The 19,318-nt window shown below is 42.7% G+C and overlaps 1 protein-coding gene across 4 annotated transcripts in view; it reads right to left on the bottom strand.

Annotated features, from left to right (window-relative positions):
• Positions 1–2,621: 2,621 nt before the first annotated feature.
• HRH4 (histamine receptor H4) overlaps positions 2,622–19,318 on the bottom strand; it is a 39,960-nt gene continuing 23,263 nt past the window's right edge. The window contains exons 2-3 of one of the 4 annotated variants that reach the window (XM_002828121.4): positions 13,655–13,818; positions 2,635–5,848 (exon numbers count right to left, since the gene is read on the bottom strand). In XM_002828121.4, coding sequence (XP_002828167.3) covers positions 5,033–5,848; positions 13,655–13,818 — 980 coding nt within the window. In that variant the 3' untranslated portion in view covers positions 2,635–5,032. Of the gene's footprint in view, positions 5,849–13,654; positions 13,819–19,318 lie in introns of all 4 variants that reach the window. The other 3 variants (XM_054537739.2, XM_009252298.4, XM_009252299.4) reach the window with 3 other exon arrangements.

Genomic DNA, 19,318 nt, shown 5'->3' with positions numbered 1-19,318 from the left:
ATTAGGGCCGGATGTGGTGGCTTATGCTTGTAATCCCAGCACTTTGGGAGGCCGAGGTGGGCAGATCACCTGAAGTCAGGAGTTCGAGACCAGCCTGGCCAACATAGTGAAACCCTGTCTCTACTAAAATACAAAAATTAGCTGGGGCTTGTTGGCAGGCACCTATAATCCCAGCTACCCAGCTACTCAGGAGGCTGAGGCAAGAGAATCACTTGAACCCAGGAGGCAGAGGCTGCAGTGAGCCTAGATTGCACCACTGCACTCCAACCTAGGCAACAGAGTGAGACTCCATCTCAAAAAAAAAAATGCTATTAGGATACTTCAGCTACTTATGTCGAAAGCTTCATGACCCATAAAAGCACTTAACCAGCCGGGCTCAGTGGCTCACGCCTGTAATCCCACCACTTTGGGAGGCCGAGGCTGGTAGATCACCTGAGGTCAGGAGTTCAAGATCAGCCTGACCAACATGGCGAAACCCCGTCTCTACTAAAATACAAAAATTAGCTGGGCGTGGTGGTGGGCACCTGTAATCCCAGCTACTCGGGAGGCTAAGGCAGGAGAATCCCTTGAACCTGGGAGGCAGAGTTTGCAGTGAGCCAAGATCACGCTGTTGCACTCCATCCTGGGCAACAGAGCAAGACTCCATCTCAAAAACAAAAAAAAAACAAAAAAAAACACTTGACCTACAGTGTCATTCCTATTCAGCATTTATATCCCAAAGCCCTTCTTCAGTCTTCAGGAGTCCATTTCTATACACACCAACTGAAGACAATACTTAGAAGCCAATATTCTTAGGAATGTTCTGCCAATTATGCCAGTGGATTTGGATCTGGATTTAAGATGAGCAAATAAATATTTAAAAATCAGATTTTTTTATAAGCCTGCCATGTTTGGGGGAGAGAGCAGTAATTACTCATTCTAGAACAGAAGCCTTCATTTTATGAAAGCGTTTGCCTGAAGATATCTTTAGAAATTTATATATGCAAATATGTGTTTCCAAAAAATGAGATTACATTATTTTTTTTTTCTTTAGAAACATCTACACTGATATGGTTTGGATTTGTGTCCCCGCCCAAATCTTATATCAAATTGTAATCCCCCATGTTGGAGGAGAGGCCTGGTGGTGATTGGATGATGGGGGCAGATTCCCCCTTGCTGGTCTCATGATAGTGAGTTCTCAACAGACCTGGTTGTTTAAAAGTGTGTAGCACTTTCCCCTTCTCTCTCTTCCTCCTGCTCTGGCCATGTAAGACATGCCTGCTTCATCTCCACCTTCTGCCATGATTGTAAGCTTCCTGAGGCCTCCCAGGCATGCTTCCTATACAGCCTGCTGACCTGTGAGTCAATTAAACCTCTTTTCTTTATAAATTACCCAGTCTCAGGTAGTTCCTTATAGCAATGCTAGAACAGACTAATACATTCACCAAACTAATAATTATGGCTACTCTTTGTATATATGAATTGTTTTAGTATTGTCTTTTCTTCTTACAATAAATACACATTACTTTTATTATAATGGAAAAAATATTCTAAAGTTCCTCTAGTGCAAATTTTAAATACTTGAATTTTAAAGCTAGGATTCACCTTCTGTTTGAATGAAAATGCCTCAAGTATGCCTTTTCAGTAAGCATCTACTGAGCATCTATGGAGTGCCTGGTGGTGTACTAAGAGAAGCCCAAAGGAAAATTCCTGTTCCTGGAGAATCTAAACCTTATTGGCACAGTTCACGGGTACCTTTACAATGAGTAGCCAATACATGATAGACCTTCAATAAACCCTTGTTTAATAAATATATGCATGTACCATCATAGGATTTATTTTTCAAACTCTTGTTTCACAGAGAATTAGCCTTGTTCAGTTCACTTATCACACACACATCATACTTCATCACTTCTAAGACACATACTGTCCACATCTCAACTCTAAAATCAGAATGAAGCTTATTGTCAATGTGATTTTTTGAAGTATTGTATCAGACAATTTGCAGCATTTTCTTTTTCATAATGGTAAATGATATGGTTTGGCTGTGTCCCCACCCAAATCTCATCTTGAATTGTAACTCCCACAACTCCCATGTGTTGTGGGAGGAGCCTGGTGGGAGGTGATTAGATTATGGCAGTGGGTCTTTTCTGTGCTGTTCTGGTGATAGTGAATGAGTCTCACAAGATCTGATGGTTTTAAAAATGGGAGTTTCCCTGCACAAGCTCTCTCTCCTTGCCTGCCGCCATCCATGTAAGAAGTGACTTTCTGCTCCTTACCTTCCACCATGATTGTGAGGCCTCCCCAGCTATGTGGAACTGTAAGTCCATTAAACCTCTTTTTCTTCCCAGTCTTGAGTATGTCTTTATCAGCAGCATGAAAACAGACTAATATAGTAAATAAAATAACAATATGTCTTATCTTGACAGCATCTTAGATTGAATGAAATACAATATATATTTTATATATATATATACTTTAGAAAATACATGTGAATGCTTGGGCATGCACCCCCTGAGGTTCAACTGGGAAAAGTTTTCATAGGACCACTCCATTCCATGAATGTTCAAGCCCCCAGTAATCACATGAAATCCACAACTAGTAATTTATATAAATGTTAAAATCAACAGCAGACAAGTAGCAAGTTTATAAAAATGTGTGCATTTATGAGAGTTTATTTCTCAAATTTTTAAAATTATTATTGAATGTTAAATATGTATTTCTCATATTGAACTTTAATGTAAGGCATAAGTGTATATAAACATTATGTACATTTCTAAGCACTCATGTACTTAAAAGACTTTTGTATTTTAATGTTTGAAGTTAAAGGTTTAAAGTTTCTAAGAAACATGAAAATGACTAAACGGTGTAAGAACTGCAAAGTTATAAAAGAAACACCAATAAATTCTTATCAGAGAGATGAAATTAACTATGAGAAAAATGAAATTTTGTGACAAAGACAGGCAGAGAACACTTCAAGAAAGACAACAATTTAAAAAATTTTTAGTGGGGTGTGGTGGCAAGTGCCTGTGGTCCCAGCTACTCCGGAGGCTGAAGTAAGAAGATTGCTGGAGCCTAGGCAGTCAGGGCTGCAGTGAGCTGAGAGCGTGCCACTGCACTCCTGCATGGGCAATATAGCAAGATCCCCATCTCAAAAGAAAATTTTTTAAAAGGACAAAACATAACCAAACTAATAAAATGTGAATCATCAGCAAAGTATAACCTATACTAACCACATAATAAAGGAATACCTCTGAGCAGTACAATGTAAAATATTGGGCAAATGCATTAAAGACATTAAGTAAATACAACAATATTTTAAAATAATAATTGACATCCAGGCAATAATTATTGTGGTGTCTTGTGCCTATAATCCCAGCACTTTGGGAGGCCAAGGCTGGAGGATTGTTTCAGCCCAGGAGTTTGAGACCAGTCTGGCCAACATGGCGATACCCTGTCTTATCAAAATTAAAAAAAAAAAATTCCAGCCTGACCAAAATGGCAGAACCTCATCTCTACTAAAAATACCAAAATTAGCCAGGCATGGTGGCATGCACCTGTAATCCCAGCTGCTCAGGTGGCTTAGTCACAAGAATCGCTTGAACCCAGGAGGCAGAGGTTGCAGTGATCCCTGATCATGCTACTGCACTCCAGCCTGGGTGACAGAGCAAGAATCTGTCTCAAAAAAACTTTAAAAAAAATTTGTTTTTAAATAATTATTGACATCCAGGCTGGGCAACACGGTGAGACTTCATCTCTACAAAAATAATTTTTTAATTATCCAGGTGTGGTGGCGAGTACCTGTAGTCCTACATACTTGAGAGGCCAAGGCAGCAGGATTGCTTGAGCCGAGGAGTTCAAGGCTGCAGTGAGCTATGATTGCATTACTATGCTCCAGCCTGGGAGACAGAGCAAGATGCTGTCTTAAACAAAAAAAAATTTTTTTTTAAGACAAAGTGTTGTTCTGTTGCCAGGCTGGCAACTTCCGCCTCCCGGGTTCAAGCAATTCCCCTGCCTCAGCCTCCCGAGTAGCTGGGACTACAGGCATGCGGCGCCACAACCAGCTACTTGCTTGTATTTTAGTACAGATGGGGTTTCACCATGTTGGCCAGGATGGTCTCGATCTCCTGACCTCATGATCCGCCCGCCTTGGCCTCCCAAAGTGCTGGGATTTCAGGCATGAGCCACTATGCCTGGCCAACAAATAAAAATTTTTAAAAATAATAATTATTGACATCTACTAGTTCAGTGACTGTATATCAGGTCTATCTAGTTTAATCATGTAGTCTCTTCACCATCTCTTAGCCTTCTTCTTCTGTATGTTCTCAAAAAAGGAAGCTGATGTGGAAGCTGGAAAAAGAGAACAGGAAGAAATGGGACAAGCCATACTTTCAACCATTGGTGACCACTGCCTATCCCTTGCCTTCTGATCCTGTGACCACCAGGGCCTCCAAAATAACTTCACTGAGGACCTTTGAGAACTGCAGTCATCAGCTCTCTCCTCTCCCACACTACGCTTTCTTCCTTACTGGGATGAGGAATATAAAATCTGGACACACACAGGAGCTCACCTGGGCACATTCCTGTTCCCTGCTCTTGCCAACTCAAACCCTACCTCACCCACCCAGTGATCAGAACAGAGTTGGGCAGTCCCAGCCAGGAGGTTCTTTTTCCTATTGCATGCTTTAGGGAATGATTTGCAAACTGGATAAGTTTCTATTACTATAAAATAAAAAAGAGAAATTCACTTAAGACTGTATTATGCATGGAACATAGAAAGAAAACAAAACTGGATTTTTGTAATCAGCATGATATTAAGATCTAAAGGACAAGGAAGAGGTGAGGACTAAGAAGAATATAGTACTATTATGACTACAAGTTTACAAAAATATTATCAAGTCATAATATTATACTGCTATTATTCACTGGAGTAATTTTCCATTGACTTCAAAGTGCAGATCTGTTGGTAGAATGAAAAGGGCAAAATAAAGGGCAGACCTAATTCATTTAGGTGAGATTGAGACTAAAATTTACAGAAGTGAGAAAATTGTCTTTAAGAAGATGCTGACCTACTGTGTTGTGATGGTAGAGGTTGCTTTTTTATACAAAATATTTTCAAGAAAGCCTTTTGAAAGCGCTTGTGACACAATGGATACAAAAGAGGATTGACAAAGGAATTGAACCACTGAAGCCAAAATGCAATTCTGTACCAAACTGATTTAGGACCTGTTGCTGAGGAGTAAAATGAAAGGATAATTGTGAACAGAGAATACGGAGCCCAGCAAACAGCAAAAACCCCTAAGAGAATGGCCAGTGACTTGGCTAATCTCCTGGCTCTAAGCAGTTCAACATGTTCCCTTTGGTGAAGAGCTACAGAATCTGATTGGGAGAAGGAACCCATTCTGGAAGCAATTGTATTGCTATTCATCTTGGTTCTTGAGGAAAACATGAGACTGCTCTTTCTCCTCTGTCTCTCTGAATGAAGGGATGCAGGAACTTCTGTCGATGCAGAAAGAGATCTCCTTGAAGATAGTCTACCTCTGAATGAGTGCCCACAGATGTTGGAAGAGACAGCAGTCAGTCCAGGATGGCTTTGGCACCTACTGAGATGATCACGCTTCCACAGGCTCCAATAAATATTCATGTTGAAATAAGCGACTAAGATGACTGGGATCAGGAATTCCAAGAATGATGTGATGGTAAGGATGTACCATTCCGAAAAAAATCCAGGTTCACATTCACTACCTTCATCCTTCCAAGACTCTGAAACTAGAATCATTGGCCCATTCACTAAGAAGGCCAGCACCCAAACAGCCACCATCAGAGTGACAATCTTCAAGATCCCAGTATGTTGAGTTCTATAAGACACCTAGAAGAAACCAAATTATTTTCAATATAGTGAATGTGTATATTGAATGCATAAAGTATCTCATAGGTCCTTAGAAATTTCAGGGATGTGCAAAGGATGGAGACATTAACTAACCTGGGTATCACGATGTGGACCAGGACAGAGGGTTTGACTTCAGTGGAGCCTGGACCAAGAGGCAGAATTTCTTAATGGTTTTCAGGGGAGAAGACTGTTACCTTCAAGGTTAAATCCCTGAATACTATAGAAAATGTCAAGGCCAGTGTGTAAAATAAGAAAGCAGTTTTTCCTAATTGACACTAATCCGAATGTCAAACAACTGAAGTTGGACGCACCTTACCACAGTATTGCTCAATCTGCAGGCTGAGCATGACCAGACCTTTTTAATGAAATAGAATAGTTGATGTCAGAATGCATCACATATAGTGAGGGTAGGTGTTCTTTAATGATGTTTCATCAAATAAAGCAATATGTCTTTGGGAATAGAGATACATACATGTAAATAAATTGAAATGCAGTTTCTCTGAATCCCAGCACCAAATCCATTTCTCACTGTGGTCACGGTCAAAAGAGTTTGAAAGCCATTGCCATATCTGATTCCAATATACAGAAAGAATCTACTCTGTGGTTTTTGCTGAGACTTCAAGGTGGAATCAAAAAGAGAAAGGACTCTTGTCACTCCCAAGAAGATTAACCACAGACAAAAAGACTTCTTTTTTTAGTTTTTATTTTATTTTTTTGAGAGAGTTTCACACTTGTCACCCAGGCTGGAGTGCAATGGTGCAATCTCGGCTCTCTGCAACCACCACTTCCCAGGTTCAAGCAATTCTCCTGCCTCAGCCTTTTGAATATCTGGGATTACAGATGCCCACCACCACACCTGGCTAATTTTTGTATTTTTAGTAGAGATGGGGTTTCACCATGTTGACCAGGCTGGTCTCAAACTCCTGACCTCAGGTGATCTGCCCACCTCAGCCTCCCAGAGTGCTTGGATTACACATGTGAGCTACTGCACCTGGCCCAAAAAGGATTTTTAAACCTGCTGCAGATAAATACTACATTGCTATTAAGCATTACCAAGTCACTTCTTGGTGTTTGTTTGTTTGTTTGTTCATTTGTTTGTTTGTGACAGGGTCTCGTTCTGTTGCCCAGGGCTGCAGTGCAGTGGCACAATCACAGCTCACTGCATCCTGTACTGCCTAGGCTCAAGTGATCCTCCTGCTTCAGCCTCCCAAGTGGCTAGGACCACAGATGTACACCACCACACCCAGCTAAATTTTTTTGTTATTTGTAGAGATAATGTCTCACTATGTTGTCCATGCTGGCCTCGAACTCCTAGATTCAAGTAATCCTCCTGTCTTAGCCTCTCAAAGTGCTGTGATTACAAACTTGAGCCCACCCAGCCCACCCACGTTACTTCTTTATGCAAGTGTTTCCACCTGACAAATACAATGTCAAAGCTGTGACCACCAGCCACTTTGAGAGATATGACTGTGGCTAGTGCCACCATCTTTTTTAAGGATGAAGAATATTCTAACTCCCCTTGGTCACAAGGACAGGCTTCTATAAAGGAAAATGAGATTCTATGAGTGAGGACTGCCCTCCCATCACAGGACCCGCAATCCTTATGTCAATCCTGAAATCTTTAATAATGTCTTCTAAAACTAAAGACTCCTAAGACCAATCACTCTATGAGGGATAAGGAACTCTTTAAGGTGACCTGAAACAGACAACCTCTCTGAACCTCATTTAAATCAGTAAGGTTTCAGCCCAGCACGGTGGCTCATGCCTGTAATCCCAGCACTTTGGGAGGCCAAGGCAGGCGGATCACAAGGTCAGGAGATCGAGACCAGCCTGGCCAACATGGTGAAACCCCGTCTCCACCAAAAATACAAAAATTAGCCAGGCATAGTGGCTCGCACCTGTAGTCCCAGCTCTCGGGAGGCTGAGGCACAAGAATCGCTTAAACCAGGGAGGCAGAGGTTGCAGTGAGCCGAGATGGAGCCACTGCACTCCAGCCTGGTGACAGAGTGAGACTCTGTCTCAAAAAAAAAATATCAGTAAGGTTCCAAGGTTCCTTTCAGCTCTCATGTTCCATGTTTCTCTGATTTCCTCACTCACAGGCAAAAAAAAGGATCTACGCATGAAATTGGTGCATGCTTCCTTTTTTCCATTTCTTGTGTCATATTTGTTCTGTGAGATTTTAAGTCTCATTCTGCAGTGGTTTCTCATGGTTTAAAGGGGTGCAACATTGCTCAGCACTCTTTCTTTGATGGATCCTACAGGCTGAGAAGACCTCTATTGGCTGGAGGTAAAAGAAAGCTAGTTAATAATTTAAAAATAAAAACACTAAGTTTTCTTTTTAACTGTAGGGAGGTGGATTTGGTTGTTTTTTTTTTCTCTCTCAAATTGCTGGTCTTTCTGAGGCTAAGCTAAAATGCATATGGTGCTGACCACGAGCTCTCACATGCGATACACTTTTTTTTTTTGCCTTCTGCTTCCTGTGCCACTAATTAATACATCTCTTGCACTAAATCTAATGATTATGAAGATGGTAACAATACCCAGATGGTGCTAAAGCTGCATTTAGTTTTTTAATTGCTCTGCTCAGCCTTGGTAATGATATAACACAATATGTTGGAAAGTGATCTCTCTTCCATTATGCATAAGGTCAATTGAGATAATGGACAGCCAAGGAGCTGTGAAGAGGATGCTGATCTCTGCATCTCCGGGGAGCATTTTTGAAAGACAGACAGTTCAAGCATTGCTTGAATCCAGACCTAGGCTGCGTGGAGTGGTGTCCCTGAAATCCCGCAGCGGCCTAGCTCTTGCCCACTACAGAATATGCCCATTATTCAGGACACTGTCTCTTACCCTACTTTTTTCCCGCCCCAATAAAATATCCACACCTTCTGTCAATCAGGTTTTTTTGGCGAGGCCGAGCAGCCTACTAGAACTTGTTGGTGTTCGTAATGAGATGGATTTCAGGACCATTCTAAGTGACTGCTGTGGGTTAAATTATATCCCCCAAAAAGGTATGGTGAAGTCCTAAACCCCTCAGTACCTGTGAATGTGACCTTATTTGGAAATACGGTGTTTGCAGATGTAATCCAGTTAAGATGAGGTCATACTGAATTAGGAGTCACCCTATCTAATATATCCTCATAAGAAGAGAAAACAGAGACACAGACACAGACCCTGGGAGACAACACCACGTTACAACAGACGTAAAGACTGGAGGGACGCATCTACAAGCCAAGGAATACCAGGGGTTGCTGGCAACACCAGAAGCTAAAAGACAGGCACAGAACAAGGTGTCCTGGAGCCTTCCGAGAAAGGATGGCCCTGTCAGCACCTTGATTTCAAATGTCTAGTCTCCAGAACCGTGACAGAATAAATTCCTGTTGTTTTCAGCAACCCAGTTTGTGGTCTTGTTTTGGTAGCCCCAGCAAACAAACACAATGCCCCAGCGTGTCCTCCCAGCCATAAGATTTCCTGTCGTCTTGATTTTACTGTCAAGTTTCTTTCTTCATCTGCAGGTAAAGAAATACCCTTCTTTTACTATCTTAATTCTGTATACTTTTTTGTACTTTTTTTTTTTTTTTTTTTTTTTTTTGAGACAGAGTCTCGCTCTGTAGCCCAGGCTGGAGTGCAGTGGTGTGATCTTGGCTCACTGCAGCCACCGCCTCCTGGGTTCAAGTGATTCTCCTGCCTCAGTCTCCCGAGTAGCTGGGATTACAGGCGCCAGCCACCAAGCCCAGCTGATTTTTGTATTTTTAGTAGAGTCTGTGTTTTGCCATGTTGGCCAGGCTGGTCTCAAACTCCTAACCTCAAGTGATCTGCCAGCCTCGGCCTTCCAAAGCCCTGGGATTACAGGCATGAGCCACCACACCAAACCCTTTTTGTACATTTTAATTCCCATTCCCTCCAGCTACCATGAAGCCCTGCTGTTCTCCTTCCCCACCCAACTCTGACTTCAGCCACATGGAATCTGCCCCTCCAGAAAACCTCTCTGAGGACTGTAATCATGTGCTCCACCTGCACTGGGCTTTTCTTTTCCAAATTATTGTCAGATTTCCATTTCCCAAGCCACCCATCCCTTTCCCCTATCACACTGTCTCCCGTACTTTCAGCTACAGTAAGACTTCAGCTCCCCCACTGCTACTTCCTATGGGATCCCAGTGGTCTTTGAAGGCTTCCTTCTGTTTTCACATGGCTGCATTTGAATTATTCGCCCGCAGAGGTACAAGGTCCTGCCTGAGCACCCCTGCCAGCATCCATACATTCATTTGTGGAACCCTATGTATTCTACTCTGTGCTGTGCACTGGGGACCCAGGATCTAGCCAACCCATCCCTCACTAAGTTTACAGCCTGAATTGCCAGGGGAATTACTCGAGGCAAGACTAGGATTTAAAAACAAAAAACAGGCCAGGCATGGTGACTCATGCCTGTAATCTTAGCACTTTGGGAGGCTGAGGGGGGCGGATCACTTGCGGTCAGGAGTTCGAAATCACCCTGGCCAACATGGCAAAACCCCATCTCTACTAAAAATACAAAAATTAGCCAAGCGTGCTGGCACGTGCCTGTAATTCCAGCTACTCAGGAGGCTGAGGCACAAGAATGGCTTGAACCCGGGAGGGGGAGTTTGCAGTGAGCCGAGGTCGTGCCACTGCACTCCAGCCTGGGCAACAGAGCCAGACTCTGTCTCAAAGAAATAAAAATTTAAAAAAATTTTAAAAAAACAAAAAGAAAGTCCACATTCCCTCTGGACATCATCCCTCATCTTTCTGTAACCTCTAAGCACTTTTCCCAACTGGGTAAGCTGTCCCTTTTCTGCCCACAAACCTGAGAGTAAATTCAAAAGCTGGGACATCCAGAGAAGGAAGCCCTAGGAACATCCAGTGGAGATTAAAAAGAAATGTTAACCCAGAAAGAAAGGAAATTTTGAAAGTACAAATGGGAAAGATTATGAATTAGAGCATTATTTTTCAAACACTTGACTGTGATCTAAAGTAAAATTATATTGTATATCACAACCAAGCACACAGATGGAAGTATTCATAAAACAGTATTTACTTCTATTATGTACAAGACAATCTGAAGTTTTCTAATTTTTTATTTTGTTCTATTCCATTTCTTTTTTTTTTTTTTTTTTTTTTTTTTTTTGAGATGGAGTCTTGCTGCGACACCCAGGCTGGAGTGCAATGGTGCAATCTCAGCTCACTGCAACCTCCGCCTCCCGGGTTCAAGCAATTCTCCTTCCTCAGCCTCCGAAGTAGCTGGGATTACAGGCAAGCGCCACCATGCCTGGCTAATTTTTTTGTATTTTTAGTAGAGGCAGGGTTTCACCATATTGGCCAGGCTGGTCTCCAACTCCTGACCTCAAGAGATCCACCTGCCTTGGCCTCCCAAAGTGCTGGGGATTACAAGCGTGAGCCAACACGCTCAGCTTTTCTATTCTGTTTCATTCCACATTTTTTCATTAAAAAAAAAGGTCACAACCCACTAAATTGATTTCATAAATCAATAATGGGTCAAGGCCAGCAGTTTGAAAAATATGAGACTATAGGCATTTGAATTGTTAATCCAAGCTGATCTGCACTCTCCGCATACAATACAAACGGCAGTGGTCCCTGGCGCCAATGAAGTATGCGATGCTAAGGAGGAGACACAGCTGGCTGTCCTCCCACATCCATTCTCCCCTCCTTCCTGACCACGTGGTGGCTTAGAGTTTCCCAGCTTCCTTTGTGACGAGATGGGACCATGTGACTAAGTTTCACCAATAAAATGTAAGTGGAAATGACTGTGTGACTCTGCACTACTTGGTTAAAAAAAAAAAAAAAAAATCCCTTGCTCTGGACCTCTTCCCTTTCCTAGAATCTAGTATGACAACAACCTGACTTTGGCCATGCAGAGGAGGAGAATGGCCTAAAGCAGAGGCCAGAAAACTACTGTCTGTGAAACAAATATGGGCTAGGTGCAGTGGCTCATGCCTGTAATCCCAGCACTTTGGGAGGCAGAGGCAGGTGGATCACGTGAGATCAGGAGTACAAAACCAGCCTGGCCAACACAGTGAAAGCCCATCTCTACTAAAAATACAAAAATTAGCCAGGCATGGTGGCATGCGCCTGTAATCCCGGCTACTCGGGAGGCTGAGGCAGGAGGATCACTTGAACCTGGGAGGCAGAGGTTGCAGTGAGCCAAGATCATGCCACTGCACTCCAGCCTGGGTGACACAGCGAGATCCTGTCTCCAAAAAAAAAAAAAAAAGAGAGAAACAAATGTGGCCCACCATCTGTTTGGGCAAATAAAGTTTTATTGGAACAGAGCCAAGTACACTTTTGTATATATCATCTATGGCTGTTTGGGGGCTATAATGGCACATTTGAGCAGTTGCAACAGAAACAGTAGGTTCTACAAAGCCAAATTATTTGCTATCTGGCTCTTGATAATGAAAGTTTGCCAGTCCCTGCCCTAAAGGGTGCAGAGCCACCCTGCCAGCAGGGTTCCTGGGTGAGTTCCTGGAGCAGAGAATCCACTCTTTCATGGACTGTTATGTGAGAGAAAAATAAACTTTTATCTTGCTTAAGCCTCCACATTTTGGAGACTCTTTGTCACAGCAGTTTATCTATGCCTGATCTAATACACCTTCCAATCCTGTCAACCTCCAGCTGCACAATCGTCCCAGGCTAGAGCTGTCACTGTCCTCTCAACACCCCAGGACAGTACTTAGTCCGTTGTACTGAACCGATTTGTTCCTGGATCTGCCTCCACGTAGATGACTATGCTCGTCAAAAATAGAGACTCACACAAAAAAAGAAACAATAGATACCGGAGCTTACCTGAGGGTGGTGGGTGGGAGGAGGGAGAGGATCAAAAAACTACCGATCAGATACTGTGCTCATTCCCCGGGTGACAATCCCTACACCAAAACCCCCGCGACACGCAGCTTACTCATGTAACAAACCTGCACACGTACCCCCTGAAGCCAAAACAAAAGTTGGAAAGAAAAATAAAATGGAGACTCTGCATATTCACTTCTGTATCCCAGCACTTAGCAAAATGCCTGTCACACAGTAGTCCCCCAAAGAGTTGGGTCCCTGAGAGGGGAGTGAAGGAAGTTTCCCATCTAGGCCTCAAAGGTTTCAGATCACTGCCCCACATTTCTATGGCCCCCTTGTCCTTACTTCAACCTTATTTTCTCTTTTGATCCATTGCTGAGAAATTTAGCTGACTTAAAAATTTCCACTAACTCGTAGATGAGGCTATTCCAAATCTTGAGTAAGTTCCATCTTTCTTGGCCCAGGTTCTAAAAGGGCACGAGGACTTGATCTTTCTGGCTGGTCCCACTGTGTAAACTGTAGCTTCCCTATATACTGTCTTTTCCTTTGGCCATTCAGAATTGATTTTCTCATCACATTTCAAAGTATGGGATTCTTTCTACTGCGCTCCAAGTCCCATTCCGAGGAATATATTCAGGTCGCAATATGTCTGTGGAGTAGAACCCATAAACCTGTCATGAATGTCATGTCTATCCCATCTACTATAGACTCAGTACACCAGATAGGACAACTTGCCTTGGGTTTTCTTTGATTCCTTCTCATTTCAATGGCACATAGGTGAGTGAATTATCCAAGTCACACAAACTAACAACCAGCAAGAACTTTATGCCAGACAACAAAAGGATAGGGCTCCTGTAAGGGCTGTCGATTAAAGTAACAATTAGGCTTAAAAGAATTTTTGCTTGGGGACCCATCATGTACATTTACATAATCTTCTAAGAGGGATAAATTAACGTTTTGACTTACAGCGTTTGAGACTGACAGGTATCGATCATAGCTGATGAGGACAATGTTATAGACAGATGCTGTACATAAAAGATAGTCAGTAGTGAGCCAAAATACACAGATTTCCTTTCCAAAATCCCATTCGAACAGCGTGTGAGGGATGTACAAAGGAATGGAGATCACACCTGCACAGGGAAAACATAAGTATAAAAACATAGTGCACATCAGTGAACACAAATGGGCATGTTTTAATGGCTACACAACACGATGACATATCTGAATTCACTACAAATGATTTGTCTCTAATTTAGAAATTCATGGTATTTCATCAAGCAGCTCAGGACTGATTTTCTACACACTCCTTAAATGCCATTTTTAGAAAAGGGGTCATGAACATTGCACAATGGGCCCTCCTTATCTGTGAATTCTACACCTGTAGATTCAACCAACCACAGATAGAAAATATTTGGAAAAAAACTGCATCTGTACCGGACATGTATAGACTTTGACTAATGGCAATGACTTCTGGTCATTATTCTCTAAACAATACAGTATAACAACTATTTACATAGCACTCACATTGTCTTTGGTATTATACATATACTGATATTATATGTATCAGTATATGATATGTATAAATCATCAGTATATTATACATATACTGATGATTTAAAGTATACGGGAGGGGCTGGGCATGGTAACTCATGCCTGTAATCCCAACACTTTGAGAGACCAAGGTCGGTGGATCACTTGAGGACAGGAGTTCGAAACTGGCCTGGGCACCATGGTGAAACTCCATCTTTATTATTAAAAATAATAACAAATAATAAAGTATATGGAAAGATGTGCATAGGTTATATGGAAATACTACAGCATTTTATATCAGGGACTTCAGCTTTCTTGGATTCTGCTATCTAAGGGGAGTCCTGGAACAAACTCCCCACAGACACCAAGGGGTGACTGTACTTTCAATGGCTCCTTTCTACTTTCCAAATTAAGTATAGGTCTTGTATTTCTAGCCACAGGCAGCATAAATCATCTTTACTTTTTTCGTGCTCTAACCCCAAAAGGATGGACCACCCTTCCCCCAAACACATGGCACATTTTTACATCTCTTTTTTCTCTGCCAACATCATTCTTTCTTCCTAAAATGTCCACCTGTCTTCTACTAAAAAGTCAATTCAGGCTGGGCACAGTGGCCCACACCTGTAATCCCAGCCCTCTGGGAGGCCGAGGTAGGTGGATCACCTGAGGTCAGGAGTTCAAGACCAGCCTGCCCAACATGGTGAAACCTCATCTCTACTAAAAATATAAAAATTAGCTGGGCATGGTGGTGCATGCCTGTAATCCCAGCTATTTAGGAGGCTGAGGCAGGAGAATCGCTTGAACCCGGGAGGTGGAAGTTGCAGTGAACTGAGATGGTGCCACTGCACTCCATCCTGGGTGACAGAGCAAAACTCTGTCTCAAAAAAATAAAAATAAAAAATAAATAAAAAGTCCATTCACTTCTTTCTCATTTTTCACTGAGGCCAAAAAGTGACCTCCTCCATGTCCTCTTTCTTGGAGCTTCCTCGGTGGAAGTGACCCCTCTGTCCTCTGCACTTTCCTGGTTCTTTGCTCATCTTTCCCTCTCTCATGCATTAATTACATTCTACTTTTATATCATAGTCATCTTTTTAGTCTGTCTCTCCTGAGGATTAGGGCCATATCGCAAATCAATATTTGTATTTCCTGCAACCTCTAGAGTTGGCCAATGACTTGTACATTTCACTTAAATTAATAACTGCTAATATGTCTTATACAATTACCATATGGCAGACCTGTGCTGTGTGCATTGCAAATGTCACCTCATTTCATCTTCATAGAAACTTTGTGAGGAAGGGACCATGCTGAGTTAACAGTTAAAGAACCTAAAGCTCAGAAAAGAGACAATTAGACCAAGGTCCACTCAACTAGCAAGTGGAGAAGATTGCATGTGAAACCAGGGATTGTGATTTCAGAACCTCTGACTTTACCTACAACTCTTCACTGCATGAACAAATAGATAAGCTCTACCACAGTGATTCAGCCCAACATAGAAACTGCTTAACTGAAAAGTGACGAAACGAGGTTCCTTTTCCTTCAGCTTTTAGGGGTTTTTAATTGCATTGGCATTTCAGACAGGTGTAATTAGTTGCTAAGAATATGATCTATTAAGTGGAAGCTGAGATGAAATCTTACTTTGTTGAGTTACTTCAAATGTATCAGGTACTTCCAGGAATTCCCATTTTTTCATGAGAACCAAATTAATCTGTTATTAAGAATAGTAAAGATAAAGGAAAAGGAAAGGAAGAAGGAAAGCCTGCATTCTCCAGAAACAAGACCACATGAGGCTATAACAGCATGGTTTCAGAACCAGTGGAAGGTAGTGCTAAACCCTAGTATTCTGTCCCTAGGTTTACATACAAAGATGAAAGACAAGATACCACAGAGATGAAGAGTTGCGTGGTCAGTTTTTATATGTAGTTTAAATAACCTGTTTGTTTCATGTTTCAATTATATTTTTAATGATAAGTAAACTTCCTTAGGGAGCCTTTCAACTCCAGGGTATGTGTGTGTGTATGTCTATGGTATAAAATAGGTCACCGGCTGAGAGTGGTGGCTCATGCCTGTAATTCTAGCACCTTGGGAGGCTGAGGCAGGTAGCTCACTTGAGCTCAGGAGTTGGAGACCAGCCTGGGCAACACGGCAAAACCCTATTTCTACAAAAAAAAAAAAATTACAAAAATTAGCTGGACATGGTGGCACATGCCTGTAGTTCCAGCTAACCCGGAGGTTGAGGCAGGAGGATCACTTGAGCCAGGGAGGTCAAGGCTGGAGTGAGCCATGATCACGCCACTGCACTCCAGCCTGGGCAACAGAGTGAGACCCTGCCTCAAAAATAAATAAATAAATAAATAAATATAGGTCACCAGGTCCACTTGAGGTAAATCAAAGTATCCCCAAAACAGAGACATTTATTATATTTCAGCCCACGGTTGTGGCTTCCAATGTTCCCAACACGAGTATTTTCAACACTGGAACTCAGTTCTTCCACAGAATGAGAAAGAAGAGAGATACTAGTAATGCATTCTAGACACCACTGACTGAGAGGTTCAGGACAGGGGGAGGGAGATAAATGCTCTTTGTCACACGCTCTCTGATTTACGCAAAAGAGGAAGGGTGTGTTCGAAAGCCTAGGAGCTGCTGGAAACAGTGGTTAGCTGAAGACAGGCTCTAGGATATTCCTTTGGTTTTCATAACCCCCACTGTGCTGTCACCCTGCATTCTAGGTAACGCTTCTGTACTTGTGTCATGCTCAGTTCCTCTGTCTTGCTGAGCAACAGAGAAGTCTGTGGCTCATTCCGAACGAGTTGCAAAAAAACCGAATCTAAACTATTTCTCTAATATACCTACTCTGAAGTGTTTCTACACCTTCGATTCTGGAACTGTGTTTTTGGGTCAAATGGAGCTGATAAGTAAAACTAAGAGCCAGTTTCTTGAAAAGATTAAGACAAAAGTAAAAGAAAACAAACTATATGCCCCCACCTCCGCAGTCCCACTCCTACTTCTCATCCCTCAATCACTCCACCCCAGCCCTTCTGGCCTCCAATGCACCACCCACCCTTCTGCCTCAGATCCTGAGCACCTGCTGTTCCTTGGCGTGAAATGCTCTTCCCCCAAGGGCACCTTCTGTTTGCTCAAATGTCTTTCCTTTTTGTTTTGTTTGTTTTTTGATGCAGTCTGGCTCTGTCGCCCAAGCTGGAGTGCAGTAGCATGATCTCGACTCACTGCAACCTCCACCTCCTGGGTTCAAGTGATTCTCCTGCCTCAGCCTCCTGAGTAACTGGGATTACAAGCACATGCCACCATGCCCAGCTAATTTTTGTATTTTTAGTAGAGATTGGAGTTTCACCATATTGGCCAGGCTGGTCTCGAACTCCTGGCCTCAAGTGATCCACCCACCTCGGCCTCTCAAAGTGCTGGGATTACAGATGTGAGCCACCATGCCCAGGCTTCAAATGTGTCTTTCTCAGTAAATTCTAGCTCCAAGGTTTAAAATTGCAGCCCCACTCCCAGCACACTCCCTTTCCCTCCTCTCTGCATTTTTTTCAGTAGCAATTATCACCCTCTAAAATACCATATAATTTGTCTTAGTTATTTTTCTTGTTTATCTTCTGTCTCCATGCCCCTGCTCCCAGTAGAAATAGAAGCATCATGAGGGCAGGGATTTTCACCTGTGTTTTTACTGCTCTATCCCCAGCACCTCAGAAAGTGCCTGCTTCAAAAGAAATAATTGTTGGATGAACAAATAGATGAAGATGCAGAAGCCCAGTTTGCTTTAAAATTGCCACCCATCTGGCATCGTCCCTTCTTTCTAAGCCAGCTAAGAAGCTACATCTTCCATGAGAAAGTGACAATCAAAAGATGGGAGGAGCTAAAATCCCCAAGTAAATCCTTTGGGCCGCCAGAGGAATGTGTGGATGATGGTGAGTGCACAGAGGGTGTTATGGCCTGAATGTGTATGTGCCCTCCCCAAAATCACATGTTGGAGCCGTAACCCCCCATGTGGCTATATTTGGAACTAAGACCTTCAAGGACAAAATTAAGAGTAAAAGAGTTCATAAGAGTGGGGCCCTGATCCAATAGTGTCCTTATAAGAAGAGACAACAGAGAGCTCACTCTCTCTCTCTCTGTGCACACTCAGAGAAAGGCCTCTTGAGGACGCAGGTAGACGGCAGCCGTCTGCAAGCCAGAAAGACAGCCCTCATCAGGAACCAAAATTGGCCAGAAACTTGATCTGGGATGTCCCCAGCTCCAGAACTGTGAGAAAATAAATGTCAGTTGTTTAAGCCACCCAGTCTAGGGTATTTTCTTACGGCAGCCTGAGCAGTTAAATACAGAAGGCCAGAAAAGAGTCTTGAACTCAGGCATACAGGTATCAAGATAAATTCTGCCATCCTGAACACTTGGTTCAGGCTCTGATAGCAGCAACCACCTGTATCCCCTGAAGATCCTGTCCAGCCGTCTGTCACATGGTCTTGTAGGCCACAAATGCCAACACAACATGGGGATGAGGAGAAAGTACCCATAAATGTACACACTGGTTACATGGTAACACTTTTATAGATATTGATGTAGATATAGATAGTATGTTTCCCAGAATAGTATACAGATACTATTACTAGTAATAGTACTAGTAGCTAGTACTAGAATTTTTCCTCGATAAATCTTTGCTTTCAACAGTAAATTCAGTCTGAGAAGTTAGCAACTTGGGTGCCACAAATTTAGATTCTCTGCAGAGGGCCGGTTCTGAAACCTGGGGGGAAGAGGGCGTTCAGCCAGCAAAGCCACAGTTTCAAGCACATGTGAGGGCCTAATCTGCCCTGCCATGGTCACATGGCTCTGGAGCTCTGGATCTCATGACCCCAAATGTTAAGAATCAATGGTTTACAGCTGCAGAAAACCTCTCACGAGTTCTGCCCTGCATGCTCACCACCTCCACGCCTTCTTCCAAGCTGAGACGAAAGGTTCATTTCCCAGCATGGCAAAGGAGAAAGAACAGTATTGGCAGAAAACTTGAATCCTGTTACAAAAAGCTCCCAGGGACTGTGTCATGGTGAGCCCTGCATTAAATATGCAGACGTCTGGATGAAGCTGGCAGGA

This window comes from Pongo abelii, chromosome 17 (genome assembly GCF_028885655.2).
Source record: "Pongo abelii isolate AG06213 chromosome 17, NHGRI_mPonAbe1-v2.0_pri, whole genome shotgun sequence".
NCBI classification, from domain to species: Eukaryota; Metazoa; Chordata; class Mammalia; order Primates; family Hominidae; genus Pongo; species Pongo abelii.
The sequence above is the reverse complement of the archived record's forward strand: the minus strand, read 5'-3'. Positions and strand labels throughout refer to the sequence as shown.